The sequence below is a fragment of the Hylobates moloch genome, unplaced genomic scaffold (assembly GCF_009828535.3).
Source record: "Hylobates moloch isolate HMO894 unplaced genomic scaffold, HMol_V3 SCAFFOLD_8, whole genome shotgun sequence".
Lineage (NCBI taxonomy): Eukaryota > Metazoa > Chordata > Mammalia > Primates > Hylobatidae > Hylobates > Hylobates moloch.
The window spans coordinates 124,944,099-124,971,270 of record NW_026652283.1 but is presented as its reverse complement, the minus strand read 5'-3'; the positions used below and the strand labels follow the sequence as shown (position 1 = coordinate 124,971,270).

The 27,172-nt window shown below is 40.0% G+C and overlaps 1 protein-coding gene across 1 annotated transcript in view; it reads right to left on the bottom strand.

Annotated features, from left to right (window-relative positions):
- CSMD1 (CUB and Sushi multiple domains 1) overlaps positions 1 to 27,172 on the bottom strand; it is a 2,040,038-nt gene that overhangs the window by 350,071 nt on the left and 1,662,795 nt on the right. The window contains exons 24-25 of the mRNA XM_032158987.2: positions 15,836 to 16,027; positions 15,244 to 15,370 (exon numbers count right to left, since the gene is read on the bottom strand). Of these exons, the coding sequence (XP_032014878.1) occupies positions 15,244 to 15,370; positions 15,836 to 16,027 (319 nt within the window). The remainder of the gene's footprint in view (positions 1 to 15,243; positions 15,371 to 15,835; positions 16,028 to 27,172) is intronic.

The following is a 27,172-nucleotide window of genomic DNA, read 5'->3' as shown; positions in this document are numbered from 1 at the left end:
CTCTTTTGATCTTTGTTGGTTTAAAGTCTGTTTTATTGGAGACTAGGATTGCAACCCCTGCCTTTTTTGTTTTCCATTTGCTTGATAGATCTTCCTCCATCCCTTTATTTTGAGCCTGTGTGTGTCTCTGCATGTGAGATGGGTTTCCTGAATAGAGCACACTGATGGGTCTTGACTCTTTATCCAATTTGTCAGTCTATGTCTTTTAATTGGAGCATTTAGCGCATTTACATTTAAGGTTAATATTGTTATGTGTGAATTTGATCCTGTCATTATGATGTTATTTTGCTCGTTAGTTGATGCAGTTTCTTCCTAGCCTCAATGGTCTTTACAATTTGGCATGTTTTTGCAGTGGCTGGTACTGGTTGTTCCTTTCCATGTTTTGTGCTTCGTTTAGGAGCTCTTTTAGGGCAGGCCTGGTGGTGACAAAATCTCTCAGCATTTGCTTGTCTGTAAAGGATTTTATTTCTCCTTCACTTATGAAGCTTAGTTTGGATGGATATGAAATTCTGGGTTGAAAATTCTTTTCTTTAAGAATGTTGAATATTGGCCCCCACTCTCTTCTGGCTTGTAGGGTTTCTGCCGAGAGATCAACTGTTAGTCTGATCGGCTTCCCTTTGTGGGTAACCTGACCTTTCTCTGGCTGCCCTTAACTTTTTTTCCTTCATTTCAACTTTGTTGAATCTGATAATTATGTGTCTTGCAGTTGCTCTTCTCGAGGAGTATCTCTGTGGCGTTCTCTGTATTTCCTGAATTTGAATGTTGGCCTGCCTTGCTAGATTGGGGAAGTTCTCCTGGATAATATCCTGCAGAGTGTTTTCCAACTTGGTTCCATTCTCCCCGTCACTTTCAGATACACCAATCAGACGTAGATTTGGTCTTTTCACATAGTCCCATATTTGTTGGAGGCTTTGTTTGTTTCTTTTTATTCTTTTTTCTCTAAACTTCTCTTCTTGCTTCATTTCATTCATTTCATCTTCCATCACTGATACCTTGTCTTCCAGTTGATCGAATCGGCTACTGAGGCTTCTGCATTCATCACATAGTTCTTGTGCCTTGGTTTTCAGCTCCATCAGGTCCTTTGAGGACTTCTCTGCATTGGTTATTCTAGTTAGCCATTTGTCTATTTTTTTTTTCAAGGTTTTTGACTTCTTTATCATGGGTTCCAACTTCCTCCTTTAGCTCGGAGTAGTTTGATCATCTGAAGCCTTCTTCTCTCAACTCGCCAAAGTCATTCTCCGTCCAGCTTTGTTCCATTGCTGGTGAGGAGATGCATTCCTTTGGAGGAGGAGAGGCGCTCGATTTTTAGAATTTCCAGTTTTTCTGCTCTGTTTTTTCCCCATCTTTGTGGTTTTATCTACATTTGGTCTTTGATGATGGTGACGTACAGAGGGGTTTTGGTGTGGATGTCCTTTCTGTTTGTTAGTTTTCCTTCTAACAGTCAGGACCCTCAGCTGCAGATCTGTTGGTGTTTGCTGGAGGTCCACTGCAGACCCTGTTTGCGTGCGTATGAGGAGCGGAGGCTGCAGAACAGCAGATATTGGTGAACAGCAAATGTCGCTGTCTGATCATTCCTCTGGAAGTTTTGTCTCAGAGGAGTACCAGGTCGTGTGAGGTGTCAGTCTGCCCCTACTGGAGGTTGCCTCCCAGTTAGGCTACTGAGGGGTCAGGGACCCACTTGAGGAGGCACTCTGTCTGTTCTCAGATCTCTAGCTGCATGCTGGGAGAACCAATACTCTCTTCAAAGCTGTCAGACAGGGACATTTAAGTCTGCCGAGGTTTCTGCTGCCTTTTGTTTGTCTGTGCCCTGCCCCCAGAGGTGGAGTCTACAGAGGCAGGCAGGCCTCCTTGTACTATGGTTGGCTCCACCCAGTTCAAACTTACAGGCAGCTTTGTTTACCTACTCAAGCCTTGGCATTGGTGGTCAACCCTCCCCAAGTCTCGCTGCAGCCTTGCAGTTTAATCTCAGATTGCTGTGCTAACAATGAGTGAGGCTCCATGGGCGTAGGACCCTCTGAGCCAGGTGCGGAATATAATCTCCTGGTGTGCCATTTGCTAAGCCCGTTGGAAAAGCACAGTATTAGGGTGGGAGTGACCCGATTTTCCAGGTGCCGTCTGTCACCCCTTTCTTTCACTAGGAAAGGGATTTCCCTGATCCCTTGTGCTTCCCGGGTGAGGCGATGCCTCCGCCTGCTTCAGCTGGCGCATGGTGCGCTGCACCCACGGTCCTGCACCCACTGTCTGACACTCCCCAGTGAGATGAACCCGGTACCTCAGTTGGAAATGCAGAAATCACCCGTCTTCTGCATCGTTCATGCTGGGAGCTGTAGACTGGAGCTGTTCCTATTCAGCCATCTTGGCTCCACTCATCCCATTTATATTTTTATAAGCTTCATACGTGTGTGCGTATTTATATCGCTAAACAATATATAGTACTACGTGTGTTTAAGAGTAGTTACATATTAAATGTCACTTGACATGTCTGTGCTTGTATCACTTTCTATTTGCTTTTATTTTATTTATTTATTTATTTTATTTTATTTGAGACGGAGTCTCACTCTTTCGCCCAGGTTGGAGTGCAGTGGCGCGATCTTGGCTCACTGCAAGCTCTGCCTCCCAGGTTCATGCCATTCTCCTGCCTCACCCTGCCAAGTAGCTGGGACTACAGGTGCCCATCTCCAGGCCTGGCTGATTTTTTTGTATTTTTAGTAGAGACAGGGTTTCACCATGTTAGCCAGGATGGTCTCGATCTCCTGACCTTGTGATCCGCCCACCTCAGCCTCCCAAAGTGCTGAGATTACAGGTGTGAGCCACTGAGCCTGGCCTCAATTTGCTTTCATACTGACTATTATGGGAGAGACCGTTATACTAAAAAAAATGTAGAATTTTGTTAATTTTCTTTAAAACTGTAAGTGGTTTATTTTCCTAGTTCCCTACTAAAGGTCAGTTTGTTTCTACTTTTTAATTTTGACAAATGGTACCTCACTGAATGTTCCACTGTACTGATCCAAGGATCTTTATAGGCTGGCATGATAAAGCGGATTTGCTAACTCACTCTCCCTTGGGATTCTAACTTCTTTGGTCCAGGGTAATGTATGAATTGCCCTTGTTTTATTATATCTTTAGCAATACCTGATTACCATCAGACTAACAGTTGTACAAATAGAAAATGTGATGGTTGTGGAATGGTGTCTTGTTTAAATTTCTTTCTCTGATCACTCATAAAGTTGATCATCATTTTGCATCTATAAGACATTCCCTTTTTGTTTTAGTTCAATAATTCAACATTTAATCGGCACCAAGAGTGTACTGAGTGCACTTAGAGGAACTTTGCGTACATCTGCCAAGCTGAGTCCTGCCTTCATGGAGTTTGTGTTGTACAGGGAAGAGACAGGCAATCCACAGCATCCATAATAATACAGGGAAGAGACAGGCAATCCACAGCATCCATAACAAATGAGTGAAGAATATGGAATGTTAGTAGGTGGTAAATGCAATTGAAGAAATAAAAAAGTAGACAGGAAAAGAATCACTGGGATAGTAATTCTTAGGGGAGGAAGGAGAAGGCTGAAGTATTAAATAGGGTGGTTAGGCTAAGCCATCTTGGCGGAGGCAGATTTCAGTGGAGCCTTGAAGGAGTTAAGGGTGTTTGTTGTATCCTGTGAGATGTAAGAATTCAGCCAAGCGAAAGCCCCGCGTAAGGGGCATACCGTCAGCATCTGAGAACACCCAAGAGCCAGTGCAGCCAGAGCAGAGAAAGGGGGACTGGGAAGGAAGAGCTGAGAGCAGAGAAGAATGGGGGTTGTGAATTGGTTGGTGTGGAGAGAGGTGCCTATGCACAGAGGGCTTTGTAGGCAGTTTTAAGGATGATATACCAGTGCGGGATTTTAAGGATGATATACCAATGCAGAAGTCCTCACCAACAATTTAAAGAACTGTCCCTGCTTGCTCTGTTGACAACATGCCATGGAGGGAAAATTACACTCTGTCAATATTTTGAATAATCCAAGAAAGTGGCGTATGTGCTGAGATGAGCTGAACGTGGAGGTTCCGAGGCACTGATCAGGTCCTGGATACGTTTTGAAGGGAGAGAAAACAGGCTTGGAAGAGGTGTGTGTGAGGTGAGAATGTGCTGACCCTGTAAGTTTGTCCCTAAGAAACAAGAAAAGTGGAGTTGTCATCCACTGAACTGAGGAACGGTGCAATATGTTTATGGGATGGGGAAAATCAGAGGTTCTGTCTTGGACCCATTGAGTTTCAGTTGTCAACTAGACATAGATGGAGGGGTATGTAGGTAGCTGTTCATGTGAGTATGGAGTTTCAGAGAGAAGTCAGAGTGGAGAAAATAAGTATATATGTCTTCAACAAAGAAATGGTTTATAAACTATGGGACTGGATGAAATCTTCAAAGGTCTTAGATGGAGAAGAGAAGAGGACTGTGGATTCTGAAGTACCTGGTCACGTATGTTTGCCATTAAGCAGAAAGCATCCTAGAGCTGGAAATAATTCTAATAAAAAATGTGCAGGACTTTCACCGAGAAAACTGCAAAACATCATTGAGACGAATCGTACAAAACCTAAATAAATGGAGAGGTATACAACATCAGGGACCAGAAAGTTCAGTATTGTAAAAGATGTCAGTTTTCCCCCAAATGATCTATTTTCCCCAGAATGATCTATTGATGTCATGGGATATCAATAAAAATCCAGGCAATTTCTTTTGTAAAAAACTACAGGTGTTTCTGAAATTCATATGGAAGTGCAGAGGGCCAAGAATAGTCACAGTGATCTATATGAAGAAGAACAAGGCTAGATTATGATACTAGGTATCAAGATGTATTATAAAGTAAATCAGGAATTAAGTTAGGCTTTGTTACTAGATAAGCAAATAGATCAATGAAATGGAATACAGTTCGAAAACAGATCTACATAGATCTAGTTGTCTAGTTAATTACTAATTTGTACTATAGTGCAATAAAAAATAACTTTTCAACAAATTGTCAATTGAACTTAACTATGGACAAAAATCTGTGACACTTCAGTCTCCATACCATACACAAAAATTTATCCCCAGTGGAATAGAGACGTAAATGTGAAAGGTAAATTAAGTTTCTAGAAGAAAACCTAAGATAATATTTGTATAGCTTTGGGGAGGGAGGAGCTAGCCATCTGGACACAGAATCACTAACGCCAACCTTAACAAAGTTTGTGGCATAGCGTACATTTAAATATAGTTTAAAAATTTGCTAACCGTAAAGAAAAAATGAGTAAAAATTATTATGACTCATTGGAATTAAAAACCTGTGTTTATCAAAAGAAGTCTTTTCAGTATAAAAAAATGGGCAAAAGGCTTCAACTGGCAATTAGTAAAAGAGGATATTCAAAAGGCCAATAAACATATAAAAAAGTGTTTACCTTGATCAGTCATCAGGGAAATGCAGATAAAAGCTATCACACACCCAGTAGAATGGCTAAAATGGAAAAACAATCAATCCCATTGTTGTTTAGAAGGTGAAGTTCCTGAAATTCTCTCACATATGCCCTCTCAGGGAATGACAATAAGTATAACCACTTTGGAAAACTGATAGCACCTAATACTGCTGAAGGTAGGATTCACCATTACCCAGCGATTCCTGGCCTCAGTGTATACCCGTGAAAAAAGCATACATACATTCACCAGGTAACATGTCAAACCATATTCAAAGAAGTACAGTTTGCATTAACTCCAAACTGGACCAAAACAATCCAAATATCCATCGACACACAGAATGGATAAATAAATTATAACAAATAAATTATACCAGGAAATATCTAACGGTATCAATGGGTGTGAAGGCTGAGGAAATGAAGCCAGACACAAAATGAATAATACTGTACAATTCTCTCTCTCTCCTCTCTCTTTTTAGACAGAGTCTTGATCTGTTGGCCAGGCTGGAGTGCAATGGAATGATCTCGGCTCACTGCAACCTCTGTCTCCAAGGCTCAAGCAATTCTCCTGCCTCATCCTCCTGAGTAGCTGGGATTACAGGCGTGTGCCAACACAACCTGTTAATTTTTGTGTTTTTAATAGAGACTGAGTTTCACCATGTTGGTCAGGCTGGTCTTGAACTCCTGATCTCAGGTAATCTGCCCACCTCAGCCTCCCAAAGTGCTAGGATTACAGGCGTAAGCCATCGTGCCCGACAATTCTCTTTTACATAAAATTCAAATTCAGCAAAACTCTTCTGAAGTCTGAACAGTGATTGTCCTGGAGAAGAGATAATTTGAACAGAGCTTAAAGGTCTCTCCCGAGTCTGGATAATTTTCCCTTTCTTTATCTGAGTTCTAGTTACATGGGGGTGTTTCTTTTGTGAACAAGCTGCACTTCTGATTTGTGCAGTTTTTATGTTATATGCTAATGAGAAGCTTACACAGACAGACAAACATGCACCCTGGTACCATGGAGTTTTACCATCTTGGAAAATGTCTCATGACTCCAACAAAAAATATGATACAACAAAATTTAAATGTAGGTAACTATCAGTCATTTTTTATTCAAATGTAAAATTGTTAAAAGTCAAAATGCCAGACACTATTCCACTAGGTAAAAGAAGTTAAAAAACGGAGTGAGGCTTGGCACGGTGGCTCATGCCTGCAATCCCAGTATTTTGGGAGGCCGAGGCGGGTGGATCACCCGAGGTCAGGAGTTCCAGACCAGCCTGGCCAATATGGTGAAACCCCGTCTCTACTAAAAATACAAACATTAGCTGCGGATGGTGACAGGCACCTGTAATCCCAGCTATTCGGGAGGCTGAGGCAGGAGCATCGCTTGAACCTGGGAGGTGGAGGTTGCAGTGAGCCGAGATCGCACCATTGCACTCCAGTGTGGAGGACAAGAGCAAGATTTTGTCTCAAAAAAAAAAAAAAAAAAAGGAATGAAATGTGGTATAATCGCTAAGGAACTCTGTGATATCAGATACAAGCATGTGAGGAAAAGCACACACCCTCCAATGCAGAGTGTCCCAAGGTCTGGCAGATACAAGAAAAGCACGCCACCATACAGAGGACATGGGTCTAGTTCTGCCTCACGGAGTCTGGGAAGGCTCTTGTCCAGCCAAGAGAAAGCAGGAAAGGAATCCAGGGAAAGGAGAGATCCAGAAATGCAGGTAGGAGGTGAAGTGCACAGAGAAGAGGAAGTCACTAACCAAATGTATTCACTTGTCAAAAAAGTCAACATAGGAAAGGTATAAACAAATATAACCAATAAAATGTTTTGAATATTTTTTTTTCTGGCCAGATTGTTAAAGACTAAAAAGCCTTTGTCTAGTTTCAGAGAGAATGTGGAGACTCCCCATTTCTATGTACTGCTGGTGGTATATCTACTCCTTTTAAAGGCAATTTAGTAATGGCTATAAAAATTCAAATGTGCGAACATAGCAAGTGCAGCTCTAGAAATTCATCATGAAAAGTGCCCTGGAGGTGACACGCGGGGAGGATGGTAGCATTACTTACAACAGGGAAAAAATTAAAAACAACCTGAATATTGCAAAAGGGTGTAGTTTAAATAAATTATGGCACATTCAGGCAAAGGAATACTATCCCATAACTAAATAGGATGAGGTGGAATTATAAATTTAGATGTAAACATTTGACCATGTTTATTAACTCAAAATAAATGTTCAGAATAACATGGCATAAAAAATAAAAAGATAAATGAACATATCAAATTTTATATGTTTGTATTTGCATAGAAAAAATTTAAAAAAGCTCTATCACCTTTTCAAGTGTAGTTTTCTTTGGTGTTTAAGATTACAGAAAACTATATTTAGGGTGTTTTTCTGTTCTGCAGCACTTTATTATTTCAAAATTAAGAAAAATAACCATAAACCATGCCAAAGAGCTTATCCTGCACATAATGAGCAGACAAAATAGTTTTTGTTTTTATAGCAAGCTCAGGTGAGTGAAATGACTAACTCTGCTTTATAGAAAGACTTGTACTAAGACACATGAGGATGCTCACACCCTTTGACCCAGCAGACAAATTTCCTAGGCATTGATTCTAAGGAATGATATAAACATAAGCAAAGATTTACTTACAAGACTACTTGTCACATCATTATGTACAACATGAAAACTTAGAAATGGCCAGGCTTGGTGGCTCATGCTTCTAATCCCAGTGCTTTGGGAGGCCAAGGCAGGCAGATCATTTGAGGTCAGGAGTTCGAGAGTAGCCTGGCCAACATGGTGAAACCGCAGGTCTGCTAAAAATACAAAAAATTTAACTGGGTGTGGTGGCACATGCATGTAATCCCAGCTACTCAGGAGGCTGAGGCAGGAGAATTGCTTGAACCCAGGAGGCTGAGGTTGCAGTGAGCCAAGATTGCACCACCACACTCCAGCCTGGACAACAGAGTGAGACTCTGTCTCAAAAAAAAAAAAAAAAAAAAAAAAAAAGAAAAATTAGAAATGGTATAAACAGCCAACAAGAGAGACAATGTTTAATGATACATGTCCACACCACAGAATATACATTGATACGTATAAGACGTTTGCCAACATGTTAACGTTGATGTCTATAGGGGAATGATACATGATTTCTTCAATTGTTTTTTTTAATTTTTTCAAAATCTCTATATAGACATTAGTTTTATAGACATAAACATAAATTTTTAAAAATAAAACCATATTGCTTGGAGGAGGAGCAGTGGGTGCAAGGCAGCCCTTGCAGGGTGGTCAGTGAAGAGAATTGGTGAGTTAGGAGGGTCTACCCAGTGAAGCAGCCAGGTGGTAGGCAGGGAGGAGAGTTTGGGAGGCTTCAGACAGGGTCTAAATGAGAAATGAAGCTCAGAGGAGTGTGGGAGCTACTGAAACTTGCCCTGGAGGTCTTGACATGTGGATATGATATTAACAGAGATTATTAGTACAGAAGGAAGGTAACTGATGAAGAGAAATGATGAGATCAGGGAAGAACACAGAATATTTCTGGATGGGATAATAAAAATGAATGTTTGATGTTGACGTTTGAATTGGGCCCTGAGAGATGGGAAGAAACTGGAGGTGAGTCAATGAGAAGAAACTCAAGAGTGTGTGTAAAGAGAGCGCCACAGTAGCACAGGCTGTGGTCAGAGATCAATCAAGGCTTCTTTGTCCTGAAGTGTAAAGTATCCATGAACAGCCAAAGATACACCTGGAAAGCCACAGTAAGCCAAATTCTAGAGAGTATTATGGTTCTGGGTAGGAGCTCGTGCTTGTCAATGTACAGTTGGGGGTATTTGAGAGATTGGAGAGAGTAAAGGATGGATTTGGGAAGGTTAGTTGAGAGAAGACTAACAGGAAAGTCATGGGAATTGGTAATGATGGAGAAGAAATGAAACGAAGAGATGGAGAAATGACAGGGCTTTGTTTTCAGATTTCATGCATTTTTATTTTTCAGTGCCTCGTCTAAAGAAATCTCATATAATTTATCAAAAGAATTCCATGAGCTATACAGTCCTATCTTCATTGTTTTAGGTGGGAAATTATTGGATATTGAGGGAGGAGAAATAAGCAACAGTAGAACATAACACTGAAGACTAAAGTCTCCCGCCCCTTGGTGGGATGATCAAATAGGGAATGATGACAATAATGATGAAATAATGATGAAATGTGAGGAGTTGGGAACACATGATGAGCTCTGAGGAGAGATGTCAGGGAAGTTTGGATCAGCTTCCATCATTTTATCATCTTTTGTGCTTTTCAGATCCTGAAATATCTCTAGAAGTTTCTTTAATGTTTTTTTCTGGAGTCACTTCTTCTGGCATATCTCCATTGTTCTCATCACAGCATCTCCTCCCTTACACTCCTACATCCACCTTGGCTGTTTGTCAGGCTGCCTATCTAAGGTCTCTCCCCATAGCAGTGGCAATGTTCCCACCTCAGCTATTTCTCCTGTAATTCCATTTATGTGTGATTTGAGTTTCACTTCCCATGATATCACTTCTCATTTCTTCCCTGCATGTCTATCTTTTCTGGGCAATTCCTTCTTTGGAAAATCCCTTCTTGTAAGACGTCAAGTGCACCGATCACAGGGAGCAAAGACGACAACACTACCCTCTTTGCTGTATGAGAATGCACTGAATAGCAGGCACCCTGTGAGCAGTCACCAGCAGATGTTGAAAGAGGAGATGTGGTCTGTCACCAGTGATGATGATGTGCCTCGTTATCCATATAGTGATGCAGGAACTGAAGAGCTCAGAATTAGTCCTTCATGCACTTTGTTGCAGTTTATGTACCACGGCAGCGGAAATGTGAGTGGTATGGTTGGGAGCTGGTGTTGTTTAACTAATCTGTGGCAACTGAAAATATGTGTCAGAACTTTGCAAAGTGAGTGGGGTTGCAGGTTTCTTTCCTCTGACTCAGGCTCTCCTACATGTCTGGTAAGGTGACCCATGCCCAGCAACTGCTCCCAGAGCCCCAGGTTCAGGGGGTCTGGAGTAGCAGCCATAGGCATAGGGAAAAACTGTAGACTTCTATAACTCTTTTATTTCATGGCCGAAATTCACTTAACTTGTTATTTTTTTTGTATTATCTGTGAAAAATAAGGGAAGGGTCTATGGTGATCTTGACAGGAATGGAGAAATTGGAGATGCTTTTATTTCTGACCGGCCCTATACATTTCTGCCATGTCAGGAAAATTCTCCCACCCATGGTCTGTGTACAGAGGCTGGACATGGAGACTGGGCATAAATGTATAGTTTTCCTCTTAAGTGTATTTCCTACTGGGATCTGGAAGGTTGATCAGAAATGGATTAATAAATATTCTTAGATCTCCAGTGCAATTTCACTCTAATCTCTCTAGAACCTGATGCCACTAGAAAGAAAATCCAGGGCAGGACAGCCAGCAGAACACCAGGGTCGTCAAACAACGTTACCTTTTCTAAAAGTCTGCATAGGAATGCTTTTGACAACCTTGATACCTTTTTGATATGCCTCCAATGTTTTTCATACTGTGTGAGCTTATTAAAAATAATTCCCTTCAACTATACTACCAAATGCAATTTCCTGCTAACAATTAGGAACAGAAATGCATTCAAAGTGAGCTTTCCAGACAATTACACTGGCAGAAAAGCAATGAAAACTTAGGAACAATGTACACATATGGTTATGTAAAACATAGCCTTTAATGTTGCTAGCTGAAGGAGTTTATAATGCTGTTACTTCTGTTATATAAAGCATGGCTGTGCCCAGCAATGAAATATGCTGGATCTCTTAGAGAAATCTTACCATATAACTTTCAGTGGGGCTAACTTTTCTACAATGTCTTGTGATTACACTGTTAATTAAATTTGGCTCAGGTAACTGCTCTATAGCATACATGTTAAAATTACAAATTCTTCCAGACCCAAGTGCGCCATAATAATAACTATTTTGGGGTATTCTATTACCTCAAACAAAGAGGAATAGCACTATATAAGCAGAAATTGCTCTGGGCCTCAATGAAATCAATGTAGCTCTGCAATAATTGGCCTAAAGTAAAGTATTGAAACCAGCCTTTTCATATTTTCCAAGATCCTGCTGTTTATTCATTCCTTTACAGTGAAAATTATTTACATTAAGATATCATAGTATAAATGCATAGTAATGATTACATTTATATTAAGATATTTTAAATACCTAAATTAATCCCTGTGTTCATATTTATATGACTGATGTATTCCTCATTTTCAAGTTAACATCGTAGATAATACAGACTATGCTACCATTGAAATAAATAAGACTTAATAACTATGCCAGCTAATATCAAGGCTAAGACCAGACACCATTTTTTCTGAGTATTAGTACAATTTTAAGTACATGATATACAATTTTAGTACATTATGTACTTTTAATAATGGTTTTTCCAGATCACCATACTAAAAATTGCATTTATATTCTTAATGAAGAGTGGTTCAGTCATCAAAAACATTTTGGGATTAAGTTGATTGTCAATTGAGGAAATTAATGATAAATATGGATGCTACCCTCTTAACTTGCTTATTGGGAAGAAGTTAGTTTATGCTTTAAATTTAATAGATGTATTTATAAATTTGATAGTGCGTACCCTCATATTGAAAGATACGTATAAGAACAAAATTTTTCAAAGTCAGTTCATGCAATAAAAACTGCACATTTTTTATTAATTCAAATATTTTTTTATTAATTTATTTTCTCTTTTTTTATTAAAATGGTAACAAAGTATTAGATTCACCTGCAAAGAGTGAATCCATCACTTGGTTTGCATTTAGAGAAAGACAGTGCTCACTCTAATTCCAGTAAATTAATTAAACCACAAAGGAAATTGTAAGAAAAACAAAAATGTGAAATCCTTCTAAAAGAAGATAAATTATTTTTATATAAAGTCATTCCATTATCATAGATGTTTTCTACAACTTTTCAAAATCAAAGCCAGTGGAGGTGGCTTTGACATTACTCAAATCTAGTATTTGTGAATTCAAAGTTAAGGACTAATATTTAATTTAATTAATTTATTTACTTAAGTCTGCAGTGGTGTGATCATAGCTTACTTCAGCCTTGACCAGCTGGGCTGAAGGCATCCTCTTGCTTCATCCCCTCAAAGTGCTGGGATGACAGGTGTGAGCCGCTGTGTCTGGCCTATTTATTTCCATACAAACATGCGTTTATTGATTTTCATGAGGAATATGAAATATTAAATTTTGTTACTCAGATATACCTTAGTGTTGTCTCAACAGATCAGTAGTAATCAAATTAATCATTTATCTTGATTAAGGACACTAATTTTAAAATAAGTTATTATAAAACAGTATGTGCTGTGGTTTTACTGTCTCCACCAAAACTCATGTTGAAATTTAATTGCCATTGTAGCCATATTGAAAGTGGGAGCCTTTATGAGGTGATTCGGTCATAAAGTCTGGGCCATCATGAAGGGATTAATGCTGTTATCATGGGAGTGGGTTAGCTATAGTGGGAGTGAGCCCCTGATAAAAGGTTAAGCTTGGCCCCATTTCCTCTCTGTCTCTAGTGTACTTCCTTGCTATGTGATGCTCTCACCATGTGGACTCATCACATGCCAATGCCCTGCCCTTGGACTTCCCAGCCTCCAGAACTGTTAGGAAAATAAATTTCTGTTCTTTTTATAAATTACCCAGTCTGTAAGTCCGTAATATTCTTTTCCTTTCTTTCTTTGAGACAGAGTCTCACTCTGTCACCCAGGCTGGAGTACAGTGGCATGATCTCAGCTCACTAAAAGCTCCACCTCCTGGGTTCACACCATTCTCCTGCCTAAGCCTCCTGTGTAGCTGGGACTACAGGCACCTGCCACCACGCATGGCTAATTTTTTTGTATTTTTAGTGCAGACGGGGTTTCACCATGTCACCCAGGATGATCTCGTTCTCCTGACCTGGTGATCTGCCTGCCTTGGCCTCCCAAAAGTGCTGGGATTACAGGCATGAGCCAAGGCACCTGGCCCCACAGTCTGTAATATTCTATCATAGCAGCAGAAACACCACCCTAAGATGTTTGCATTCTAGATATGCTTTAATTGTTCTTCTTGCTCCTTTAACGTAGTGAGAATCTTTCTCACATAGGGTCTATTAAGTGGTAATAATTTGTGCCACATCAGTTCAACTCGCTCCCAAGTTGTTAATGTGACTAAATAGTGAGACACATGAATTTCAAAGGCATTAGATGTCAGATGAACAGAAACAGCATCATGTAACAATATGCATTTTCCTCACTCCACTTCATCCCATTTTATTTTTGTTAAGTTATAGAGTTGCAGTGAAATAAGTGTATGATATCTATACACATTAGTAAGCTTGATAGGGTGGCTTTTTTGAATAAGGACAAAAATCATTTGTTTATGAATATTTTTCATCCTTCCACATCTTCTGCCTCAGTCTTCTGAGTGAGCAGCTGGGATTACAGGCGTGTGCCACCATGCCCAGATACCTTTTGTATTTTTAGTGGTGATGGAGTTTTGCCATGCTGGCCAGGCTGATCTCGAACTACTGATCTTAAGTGATCCACCTGCCTTGACCTCCCAAAGTGTTAGGATTATAGGCATGAGCCACTGTGCCCAGCCTGACCTTGAGCTGTTACTGTTTTTCAGCTTCACGTATGTGAAGGAGGAGCTGAAGCAGCTGGGCCGATTCATTTACTCTTTCGTGGGTATAAGAGCATGATGAAGGAGTGTAGACCCCTGGGATATGCAGATTAAGGCTGTTGGAGGTCCGAGTTTTTCAAAAGCAAATTTTGCAATGAAACCAACAGAAAGGTTAATTGAAGAAAAAATACATTTTAAAAAGGATTTCTTAGGACTGTGTGTCCTCTTCATTTTAAACAAGAACTAAAAATAAAACATTTTAAAATTACCTTTTGCCTTATGTGCTATGGTTTAGGAGACAGATTTCTCACTAGATCACCAAGAGCTTACTTTACTTTAAAAATATTACTTTTTGTTGGTTTAAATAACTCACCATAATAACTGAGAACTCACTATTGGAATAGAACACTTTTTGTTTAACTGTTCGCATCATTTTCTGAAATTGGCAATGATTTTCTTTTATATGTGTTACTTTAGAGTACTTCCTTGGGCTACGTCAAAGTTACTTTGGTATATTGCAAAATGAACATACATTGCTCCCATCCCTGTACACAAGTCTTTCTTTTTAAAATATGACTTTGCTTCTCTTCCTATTAAAAGAGCAGTAGAGTGTATTTCTTCATATCTTGAGTCTTGCCTAGCCCATGAGATGTGCTTTGACAAAGGGCACCTTAGCAAGTGTAATGTAAGCAGAAGTAGGAAATGTGTCATCCCTTGCTGCTACAACCTTCCCACCCTGACTAGCCTAGTGCAGGAACAGAAGCCTGGTATGGAGGGGCTCCTGCCTTCCCAACCATCCCAGCTGAGGCCCTCACACCAAAGGAAGATCAGCCTTGACTGCTCATCCCCAGTCAGTCTCACCCAGATCAGAACCGCCCAGGCAACCCACCAGAGTCATGATTTTTTTTTTTTTAGCTACTAAATTTGGGAGATAGATAGTTTTGTTATGCAGCAGAAGCTCATTTTGTCTTTCTTTATTATATAGAATTAATGGTTTCAAGGCAACAGCAAAGTGAGCCAGCAAAACTTTTAGCTACACCTTTACCTTTTCTTCTTTAGTTCAGACACTTTAACCATGGATATTTGCTGTACCACTCTCTCCTACAAGAATAGAGGGCATATCTCTTTTCTCAAATCACTGAAACCAAAATAAAACAAGTACCTAATGGTCTTTCCTGGGTCTGCCTCTATAATCCAGGTGCAGTGGAGGTTGTTGTCATAAGGAGCTGGATAGCCAGGGGACAATATTCGTCCTGATGTGGCTGCATGGATCTGACCACCACATTCCGCTGTAGAAGACACAGAGAGATGGGAACATTCAACTTCAGGCATCACACATTTCTATTTAGCTACTTTTCAAAACCAAAGCCATTATATCTGCATTATCTACATAGAGAAAAAGAATCACCATCATCTATCTCTCCTGATCATTTCAATAAATCATTACCTCTGTGGAAAGTCTTTACCCTCCATGCAATTAAAGTTGAGAGCATAAAGCAATAAGATACTCATGTGATAATTCTAATAATAACACTGTACCTATAGTCACCATAAAAGAGTACTAGAAAAACTGTCTTTCATAGCTGAAAACACACACTGAAAACAGACACATGCAAATCTCAGAATACGTAAAACTCACACTGGAAATTGTGATACAATTCCCCCTCTTTTCCAATAAAGGAAGTCAAAGCAACATGGTGCAAGTACCCTGAGGCCTGGGTTTTGCACAGTAGTCTTACTGCTTCCACACTCACCTATGCACGAAGGTAGCGGTTTGTCCCACACTCTCCTGTCTCCACTCAAACAGGTCAGGGTGTTGCTGCCATGCATGGCGTACCCCGGGTTGCAACTGTATAGAACTACAGTGTCGGTAAAGTGGCCTTCATCACGGATCCTATAGCCATAGTTAGGGATGCCCGGATCCTCACATTTTACCAGATCAAAACCTGCAAGAGAGAAAGGGAAGGAATGAACAGAACTCAAGGGTGGACATCTGCCTTAAAACAGAGATGAAATAAACAAGGTTACTAAATTCTCCTTGAAGGGTAGGGAGAAAAAAGGAGATTGTGAATTTATCAAGGGGAAAAGAAAGATGGGTCTGTTTTGGGGCTGTTACCCCTTTGTGATTTCTTGAGGTTCGATCATCTTATTTGTTCCTTCCTACTTAAAAGCTTTTTTTTTTTTGTTGTTGCCCAGGCTGGAGTGCAATGGCATGATCTCGCCTCACTGCAACCTCCACCTCCTGGGTTCAAGCGATTCTCCTGCCTCAGCCTCCCAAGTAGCTGGGCGTACAGGTACCTGCCATCATGCCCAGCTAATTGTTTGTTTGTATTTTTAGTAGAGACGGGGTTTCACTATGTTGGCCAGGCTGGTCTCGAACTCCCAACTTCAGGCAATCCACCCCCTCAGCCTCCCAAAGTGCCGGGATTACAGGTGTGAGCCACCGTGCCCGGCCCCTCAAGCAATTCTTTTCCAGAGTTCCACAGCTTTATCTGTCAGTCCAAGCCTGCAGTCTGCACGCTGGATTCTCTGGTGAGCCCCAGTGCCCTCTAGGAACCGGATGCTCTGCTGCCTCGTTGCCCCTCTCTGTCACAACCTAGACCTCCCAGGAAGAGGGGCCACCCATCGGCACCGCCAGGGTGCTTTGCAGAATCCTGACAGCCAGCACTTATTCCAGCCTATCGTCAAGAGCCGCCCACCTTCCCGACAACTTCCTCCAAACTCCAAGATTTCAACTTCATGGGGAAAGAAAAAGTTGTTCCTGCCCACAGAAAACTGGCACTCCTGAATTACTGCCGACCACAGTCCTGATGGTGCATGGTTATGAGGCTCTTGAGGAAATCCACACACAACAGAAGCTCCAGAAATGAATCATGATAATGACCTCATCAAAATAAGCTCTTAAACTCAAAGAAATAGATGACGGAAATGAAGATTTAGCTTCTGCAGTACTGAGAGCTGTATATTGCTTTTATGTGAGGCAATATTTTAAGGGCATCTGTGAAGACAGTCTTACAGTAACATATTTCTCTTCATATCATGATGCAAATTTTGACAACTGTAAAAAGGAGAGCTGGAAACCTGAGGGACCACATGGCCTCTTTTCTTCTATTTCCACCAAAGTTTGAATGCTTCCTTTTCTCAAAAAGAAATTAAATTTTGAAATGAATGTGTGACTTTTCCTAAATCCTCCTGTCAATGTGGAGTCTGAGATGCCTTCCATTAAGGAAAATATATTCTTAAATTCACAATATAATTTTACCCTGATGTCTGAATAATCAAGATTGAGATTTGCAACTTTGTATAGGAGAAAGAGTACACGCTTGATCCTTTACTCAGTGGCAAGAAAATTTCCTTCCATAAACTTTCCTTCCACAAAGAGTCAGTCTTTACCAACTATAACATTATTATTTTTACAATAACGCTGATCTATTTAAGAGACACCAATAACTTCAATTCAAGATGCCGAGAATTCAAGAAGAGAAGAGTGCATCGATTTTAGTGCAAAGCAAAGGGATATGCTAAATGTCCACAAAGGGGAGGTAGAAATTAGGGGGACGCTTTCAATCACCTCTGGTTTCAGGGTCATTCAAACATTTGATGACCTTCATCTGACTGCATAGTGCCAAGAAGACAGGGCAGAAAGGAAGACATTCAACTGTCCTACCATGTATGACAAAATCCATCATTATTACAGATTATTCAGTGCTCATTTCTGTTTTCACAGAGAGGAAAAAAGAAGCAGAAGTCTTTATTGTTGTTATTGTTGTAATGTTACTGGGTTTGTGGATTTGGAAGTGACAGCATCTGAACAGCCCTTTAGAAGGCAGTCCTGCCCAGCAGTGAGGATGACCACCAGCAAACCAGAGGCAGAATGACTTGTTGGAGGTAATGATTCTCCTTGGCCATACTTGGAGTCCACCTCCCTACTAACAACACACAGTCTTCCAGAATATTGCACTATCTTGAATTTACATTAAGTACGCTGCTTATCAAATGCCATTGGAACATAGAATTGGAAAAATCCATTAGGCACACAAAATCGGGGTGTAAAAAATATAAAACAAGAATTCAGCATCTATCCCTATGATCAGTACCACCGGAAGAGGATCCTGGGAAAATTAAAAAATCTTTTTGAGGGGTGAGGGCCACCCATGCTAACAGGGCACCCAGGTCCTGTCCATGAAGAACAAAGCTGTGAATGGCAGTGGGGCCAGGAAACTGTGGGGTTCTGCACACAGCACCCAGGAGGTATCCACCTTAACAAACAACACCCAGTGTGACCTGAACTTCCCGTTTTTCAAGGGACATAAGAAATTTGGATTTTTTTAAAAATTTATAAAAAGAGTTGGAATATTCCGTGTAATAGTTCTAAACTGAGCTTTGAAACACATACACATCTGCTAGGGATGATGAAAGCCTGGACTAAGAAGTGGTCAAGTTGACTACAGAGGCTGCTCAACTTAACAACCTGGACTAAGAAGTGGTCAAGTTGACTACAGAGGCTGCTCAACTTAACAAATGAGGTTACGTCCCAATAAACCCATCAAGAGTGGAAAATATCTTAAGCAGAAAAATCATGTAATATACCTAACTTTCCAAATGTCTTAAATTCGCCTAGCCTACCATAAATGCGCTTAGGACACTTACCTTGGCCTATAGTTGGGCAAAATCATCTAGCACAAAGCCTATTTTATAAGAAAGTGTTGACATGAGATAGTCCTCCCCACTACTAATAAACAATGAGTGTTTACATGAAATAATCAACTTTTTTTTTTTTTTGAGATGGAGTCTCAGTCTCTTGCCCAGGCTAGAGTGCAGTGGCATGATCTCAGCTCACTGCAACCTCCACCTCCTGGGTTCCCGTGATTCTCCTGCCTCAGCCTCCCGAATAGCTGGGATTACAGGTGTGTGCCACCACACCCAGCTAATTTTTGTATTTTTAGTAGAGACGGGGTTTCACCATGTTGGCCAGGCTGGTTGAGAACTCCTGACCGCAAGTGATTTGCTTGCCTCAGTCTCCCAAAGTGCTGGGATTATAAGCATGAGCCTATAATCAGCCAGAGAGTCAACACTTTCTTGTAAAACAAGCTTTGTGCTAGATGATTTGTGATGATTTGTGCTAGTATTGAATACTGTACAGGAAATGAAAAACAGATGGTTGCATGGGTGCTCAAAGTATACTTTCTACTGAACGTGTATTGCTTTTACATCATTATAAAGTTGAAAAATTGTAAGTGAATCATCGTAAGTTGTGGGCTTTCTGTGTTCATTTTGACAATAAATTATGTCCTGATTGTACAGAAGAGTTTATCATAACAGATTTTCTTCACTGGAGACATATGGTTATGTTGATAAAGTAATGACATTGATTTTCCTGTGGGTCTTACAAATTGTTTCAGTAGGTTATAGCCATAAGCTCTACAGGCAGTTTATAGATATTAATGCTTTAAACGTTATCCAGAATATGCCTCTATGTTCAGAAATCATGGCTTTTAAAGACTTCAATCAAAAGGTTAACAAAGTTCTAAAATCCAAAAATATGCTTATTTTAAAATTAGTTTGAAGAAACATTTTCCTCTGCCCTAAAACCTTTTTTTGGAGAAGAGTGGAAAGAAACATTACAAAACAAACAAGCAAAGAAAAAAGATGTATCCATTAAAATGTCTACTAAACTGTATTTGGTTTGGATTTTGTTAGAAATATGTGTTTTATTGCTTTTTCTATCAGTCAATATCAAAAGTTTTTTTTTCTGCTTAAACTACACCTTGTCATGCAGAAGAATTAAGCCAAGTTATTTATGGCAGCTTAGTTTTTATATGACCAGCTGCCTCTTTTTCTTCTGATGCCTTTTCTTGTTTTTTGCAAAAGATCACTTAAGACCTTGACAGCATCATGAAATTTATTATTTTGTAAAAAGTTCTACACCTAAAGCCTCTAGGCTTATGTGATGTCTTTTTATAAACTATATTCCTCTTTCCTGTCAGAAAGTTGAAAGTATTTGGCCATTCTAGAAATCAGTTTTCTAATTTTCAGAACACTGAAGAGAGAGAGCTTTGTTCTCTCAAAACTCCTCGCAGGATTTGATGGTTCACACACAGTTGCTGGGAGAATCATAGGCCTTTACAGCGGGAAGTAGCATTGGAATCACAGCCATCAACACCTAGAAGGACTAGAGAAATATCCCTAGAAACCTAAAGTTTCTACTTTGTGTCACTTGCGCTGTGAACCAGCTTAGTCACCTGCTAGGGAGAAGAGTGCTGCCTCCACCGTTAAACTGTGCCCTTAGTGCCATAGCATGTCATGTCAGCATCTCTCAGGTTCTCAAAGGCAGCTAGACTTTAATCTGGTGTTTCAGACACTTTGATCCCTGGACCCTTATTTTATCCACATTTGTTAGGATACATCCTAGCCTGCTGTTTCTCTCTCTGCAAATTGCATGAAGTACATTTCAATTGAGCTTTACTTGCTGTGTGTTTAAAGACTAGTGTATAATCAATCATTGTTTCCTAAAAATGTCAACACTGTTTTTGAATATTGGTAAAATAAGTTGATGCGTAATAGAAGAATTCTGAAATGACAACATAAAATTCTATGATGTTGATTCTGCACTATTTCATAAAAGAATGTTTCCATGTTTTAAGAAATCTCAGATGGATTAAAGACTTAAATTTTAGACTAGAATCATAAAAACCCTAGAAGAAAACCGAGGCAATACTATTCAGGACATAGGCGTGGGAAAGGATTTCATATCTAAAACACCAAAAGCAATGGCAACAAAAGCCAAAATTGACAAATGGAATCTAATTAAACTAAAGAGCTTCTGCACAGCAAAAGAAACTACCATCAGAGTGAACAGGCAACCTAAGAATAGGAGAAAATTTTTGCAATCTACTCATCTGACAAAGGGCTAATATCCAGAATCTACAATGAACGCGAACAAATTTACAAGAAGAAAACAAACAACCCCATCAAAAAGTGGGCAAAGGATATGAACAGACACTTCTCAAAAGAAGACATTTATGCAGTTAACAGACACAAGAAAAAATGCTCATCATCACTGGCCATCAGAGAAATGCAAATCAAAACCACAATGAGATACCATCTCACACCAGTTAGAATGGCCATCATTAAAAAGTCAGGAAACAACAGGTGCTGGAAATTTTACACTGTTGGTGGGGACTGTAAATATTCAACATTGTGGAGTCAGTGCGAGTTCCTCAGGGATCTAGAATAGAAAACCTTTGACCAACCATCCCAGGACTATAAATCATGCTGCTATAAAGACACATGCACATGTATGTTTATTGCGACACTTTTCACAAAAGCAAAGACTTGGAACCAACCCAAATGTCCAACCATGATAGACTGGATTAAGAAAATGTGTCACATATACACCATGGAATACTATGCAGCCATAAAAAATGATGAGTTCATGTCCTTTGTAGAGACATGGATGAAACTGGAAATCATCATTCTCAGTAGACTATCACAAGGACAAAAAACCAAACACCGCATGTTCTCACTCATAGGTGGGAATTGAACAATGAGAACACATGGACACAGGAAGGTGAGCATCACACTCTGGGCACTGTCGTGGGGTGGGGGGAGGAGGGAGGGATAGTATTAGGAGATATACCTAATGCTAAATGATGAGTTAATGGGTGCAACACACCAACATGGCACACGGATACATATGTAACAAACCTGCACATTGTGCACATGTACCCTAAAACTTAAAGTATAATAATAATAAAAAAAATACAAACACATGTATGTGCATTTATACAAAGGGAGATCCAGAAACACAACGACACAGATTCACCCAACCCTATGGCTCATTTCCTTACACAGAATGGAATTTGATTATCCTCAGAACACACTGCAAAACAAACTGGGGGTGTTTATCTGTCTTGCATCCAGATAATAATTGAAGAAGTAACTTCCTTGCTGAAGAGGCCTAGCTTTAAAAAAAGTCTAGGAATAAATGGTCAAAAAAATGAAACTCACATATTTCTGTTTTCAGCTCCAAAAATTACTAATTACTTAAAAATATCTTGACTACCCCGAGCATTTTATTAACTAGTGTTGGTTCTTTAGGATTTGACCACGGGGATGAGAACTACTGCAGAGTCCTCATGACAAAGTACAAATGAAAATCTTTACAATACACGAACAATTTGGCATAATTTTATGTCAATATAGGATTCAAATTAAACAGATTGAAAACAGAGTTTGATAGCTTGTGAAATTAAATATTAATATAAATAGAGCCAATATATAGAAAAAGGTGGCAAGTGAAAGATAGTTCTACCAATATATCCTAAATATCATAATTAAAATATATCTAATCTAAATTATATTGAAATATAATTCTCTGCTTTCAAACACTTCTGCACACATTCAACAATAATTTTTAAAAAGAAACAGAATTTCTGTGAAATTGAATTATATGATTATTTTTAAAGATGGGAAAATTTTCAGATTTTTTTTTTGCCTGACGATTGCTGAAGAAAAACTAAATTCATTAAATAAACATGGTTATAGAAGTGAGAGAAGGAACATTAGGAACACATCAGCTGAGCTATTTTTAAAGTAATTCTTCATTAGTAGTATAGGTTTCTCAGCATATAATTTTAATTTTCATTGTCTAAATCTCAGTAATGCTTAGATTTATTTGCTCTTAGATGGGAATATCAAATTGATGACTCATTAAAAAAATTATTTTAATGGAGAAATAGAAGCTCTGGTTAATTTATTGTTGTCACCTTAGACTTAAGTCTCTACCATTGGCTTAGAAACCAAGTGAATAAACTGGGCCCCAACTTCAGGAGCGTCTGGCCAAGCACCTCATCACCACCATGAACCCCAGCAATGAGGGGCTGCCACCGGCGCATACAGAAGACATGCTCTGTGCCACACGATTCATCAGGCAGGTTTGTCTATGCTGTCCCATATAATCCTGAAAATCACCTACAAAACAATGATGATTACAAGAGTCTAACTAAGCAAGACACACTGGAGAATTTTATCACAGCCAAAAATAAACAGTGGCAGCCCAGGGAAGCTCAGGCTCCCGTGAGGAGCAGGCCGACCATGCAGTTGAATAAACACCAGATGCTCAAGCTCTAACTCAAGGAGGCAGGGTGAGCGAGGTGCACAGTAAGACCCTTTAGAAAGCTGGCTCCTGAGGCAGAGTGAGTTCCCTTTGAAGCATCTCTCCCTCTCCTTGTTCTGGAGAGAACGTCATCCTGGTGGACAGAGTCCTCTCAGGACCCCTTTTGTCCTTCTTCCAAAACAGCAATGTTGCTTTGTTTCAGACACCTTCCCACAAACTATGTAAAAGAGATTACTATATCTCTTCTCATTTGCTTTGAAGGATTTATTTGATTTTGCCAAAAAGTAGTAAATATGAATGATAAAACTTATTTTTAAAGTTCCATGAAGAACTTCATTCTTCTGTCACTCATAAAATAATTGTCACATTTTTGTTTCCCCAGAAGAATTTTCAATGTTTGTTCTGGAAACATAATAAGCATATCTGGGTCAAATTTACCCATATATGAATTTACCAGAATTTACTCACTTTCACTCTAAGCCACAAAAAGTGTTTCCTGGTGCAAATAGTGGTAAGAGTTGTGATTCTCTGAGTATTGCTCTTTCCTCTCTGCCTTTATGTTTCTATTTATTTTTTGCCAAAGAAAGAAAGGGGAGGGGAGAAAGAGAGAAACAGGTGGTGGGGTGGGGAGAGAGAGACAGAGACAGAGAGAAGAGACAGGAAGGAAGGAAGGAGAGAGAAAAGGAGAGAGAGAAAGAACAAAAAGAAAAGAGAAAAAGTGAAAGGAGGGAAGGAGGGAGGGAGGGAAGGAGGAAGGGAGGGAGGGAAGGAGGAAGGGAGGGAGGGAGGGAAGGAGGAAGGGAGGGAGGGAGGGAAGGAAGGGAGGGAGGGAGGGAAGGAGGAAGGGAGGGAGGGAGGGAAGGAAAGTGAGTCTAGGAGAAAGGCAAAGTCCACATTGGGCAACGTTAGGGCCCCAAATGGAAGCAGTGAAACAGCTGAGGATAGCTCCGGACCTCACTGGGAGAAGCTGGGGACAGCAGTGGGGCCCGTGGCCCTGGCACTAGTTTGGAGAGGGACAGAGGATGAGAAGAAATGGGAGACAACTGAGTTCTTCCCAAATGCTGTCCTGGACTCAGACCTCACACACCCTGCCCCTGCCTCGTCCCTCTTTCACGTCTTCTTAGCTGTGAAGGGCAGTGCTTATTGCTTCGCTCCCCCATGCTGCAGAGATTTTTACAAGAAAAAGTATAGAATTTATGAAAACACATTAAGCTCCTCATAGAAGTAAAATCTGTATAAATATAAGGGATTATCAACATTTCCTGAATTTATTGCTGCTGTTATGACTCATAGGCTGATACTTTTATTATTCTACATCTAATAAATACAAACAAATTGTCCCACCGTACGTAAGAATTCACTACCTTGAGCAATGGAGCCAGATCGTCAATTCCTGAGAAGTGACAGCCTCAACTAGACCCCCGCTGCGTTAGGCCGCAAGAGCGCCATTCCTCCTTCTCCATATCTCATTCTTTGAAAGAATTTCTGCTGAGTGACTGCCATCCATCAGCCTAACTGTGGCTTGCAGGTGCCAGCCCGTCCTCTCTGGGCTTATTCCTGAGGCACTGATAACCTAAGCCACCCGGCCGCAGAGCCAACGCGCGGGTTCACCCTGCCTATGGGGACACCATGCCTGCTTCCCGCACACTTTTGCCCCTGACATGCACACCTCTGCACCTCACTCACCACAAAGCGTTCAGTAGCAAAATACAAATACAGAGCAAAATGGGAGTACGTAACCAACATTTTTGCAAACAAAGGCCATGAGTTCCATCTCTTGCCTAAAAATGGCACCGCTTTTCTATTTCCCAATTCATCTGAAAGACCCACAATTCTCAGTCTTTTCCACCTTCGCCTCCCCTCTTTCCACTGCTCCTGTGAAACTAGCCACCGAAGTCGTGCAAAGCCCCCTGCACCCACCATCAGGTGGGTCGAATCCTTTGCTTTCTAAGCTCCCAGTGCTTAGTCTAAGCCTCCCTCACTGCACACAAGATTGCTGCTGTTGCTGACTAAGGGGTCGCCAAGACACCATGGTAAGTATTCACCTTGGTCCATTCTTCTAAGGAACCTGCCACCTGGTGATGCCCTCTGCACCCAGGCTTATGGTCCTTTGTGCCATAGTATTGCCCAGATCCTCCCTGCCCTTTAAGATCAAGCTCCCTTACGGCTGCAGCCATATATTATCCCTGCATATTCCTCCTGAAGGCTCTTCCTCCTCTCTGAATTTCCTGTGAATCCCACCACAAGTAGGCAATGACAGGTGCTCTGTGTGTATCTAATTCTTCCAAGTTTCCTCATGCAAATACGTCATTACTTCATCTAAAAATGAACCTCCCTGAAGGCAGGGGTAGCGCAGAGGACATGCATTATTTACTGTATCCCCTGAGTCTGGCAGTGAAAATAGAAACAGTGAAACGCATGTTTCGTATAGAAACGCATGTTACTATATTTAACTGGTGCTTATTTTAATTCTAGACAATGTGTCTATAAGTGCCTTTGATACAAATAAAATAGTAAGCTTCTAGTGATTTCAAAGTGTTATAAAAACACAAAGTTCACTGTGTTTTCTAAATAAAAGTAAGTGAGCTGATTTTCCAAATCGTGAAAATCAATATATGTGTTTCAAATTTTAACACTTTCTGATTTTTCAAAATTTGGGAGGATGTAAAAATAGCATTCGAGCAGAAATATGCAATTAGGGGAATTTCAGAATGGATTCAATATTATTTAACAAACCTAAAATAGAACTTACGCAGTTTCATAAAGTGTTTTTCTGAAGAGGGAATTCCATCAGCTTTCATTACATATCAAGGTGGAAATATTTGGTGACATACTTACAAAATAAACATTTCCATGGATTATTTTACATAATATATGAAAGTCAGTGCAGACATCTTCAGCATTATGAATACCAAATAGTGTTATTTTGGTCACAATGATTTTAATCTGAGGATGATAAATGAACTGACAAATATTTTCGATACATTTCAGAGCAAGGAACATGAGTAACAGCACACATTTCCAACAGGAGCAGAATATTTTCCTTCACCTCCTGATGAATCATTTTATTTTTATATTTTCAGTGAGAGCCATTTTCTTCCTTTAGGTCTGTTACATTTTACAGCATTAGTGAAATGACTAAACATTCAAATTAATAAGAACTTATATATAAGAATGAGCAGTTTCTTGGCATTTCCTTCAAATATTGTACGAAGAGCACAGATAAAGAATTTCTTCTTCCAAATAGGCCTATTTTGTATAGATCTTGTTTTATGCTAAATTGCCTTAAGGCTCCTGGAAGTTTCCAGAAGAGAGAGCTAATCCATGTGCATACATAACTACCTGTGGAACTTTCTTGTCTTGTTCCCTCAGTTGGTTTCATTGGCCAGGATGTATAATGCACATAGGTTCCAGTAAACTGACCAAAGCTGTAGGGACACCCCTAGTCACCTGGCCTCCAGGTGTGGTTGCATTATAGCGGTGTCAGACATCATGGCAGTGGAGTCCACAGCCAGTGAGGCAAGTTTGCCCATCCAGGGCATATCACGAGCACCTCTACTTAACCCACAAATCTCAAACATCATCATGGAGTCATTTCTCCAGTCCAGTCTGCTTACAAAATCATTTTCTTATTCTTAACAAAGGAAATTGACTTCTGGTTAACATAATGGCAAATTCCTGACTTAGGAAGGACTGTGATTCCTAGATAAGTCTCTGAACTGTTTTTTTGTTTTTTGTTTTTGTTTTTGTTTTTTTTCCTATGGAACTTAATAGCACTGAAGCCTTCCTCATCAGAACCTAAACCTCAGAGTCATGGTTTATTCCCTTCTTCATCCCATTTACAATTCAAGTCATCACTGTCCTGTAAATTATGGGGTTTTAAAAACATATCTGTCATTTATCTTTCCACTTCTAACATTGTGTTTTTGTCTAACATTGTCTTATTGTCATTATTTTAGTAGGTTGTATGACG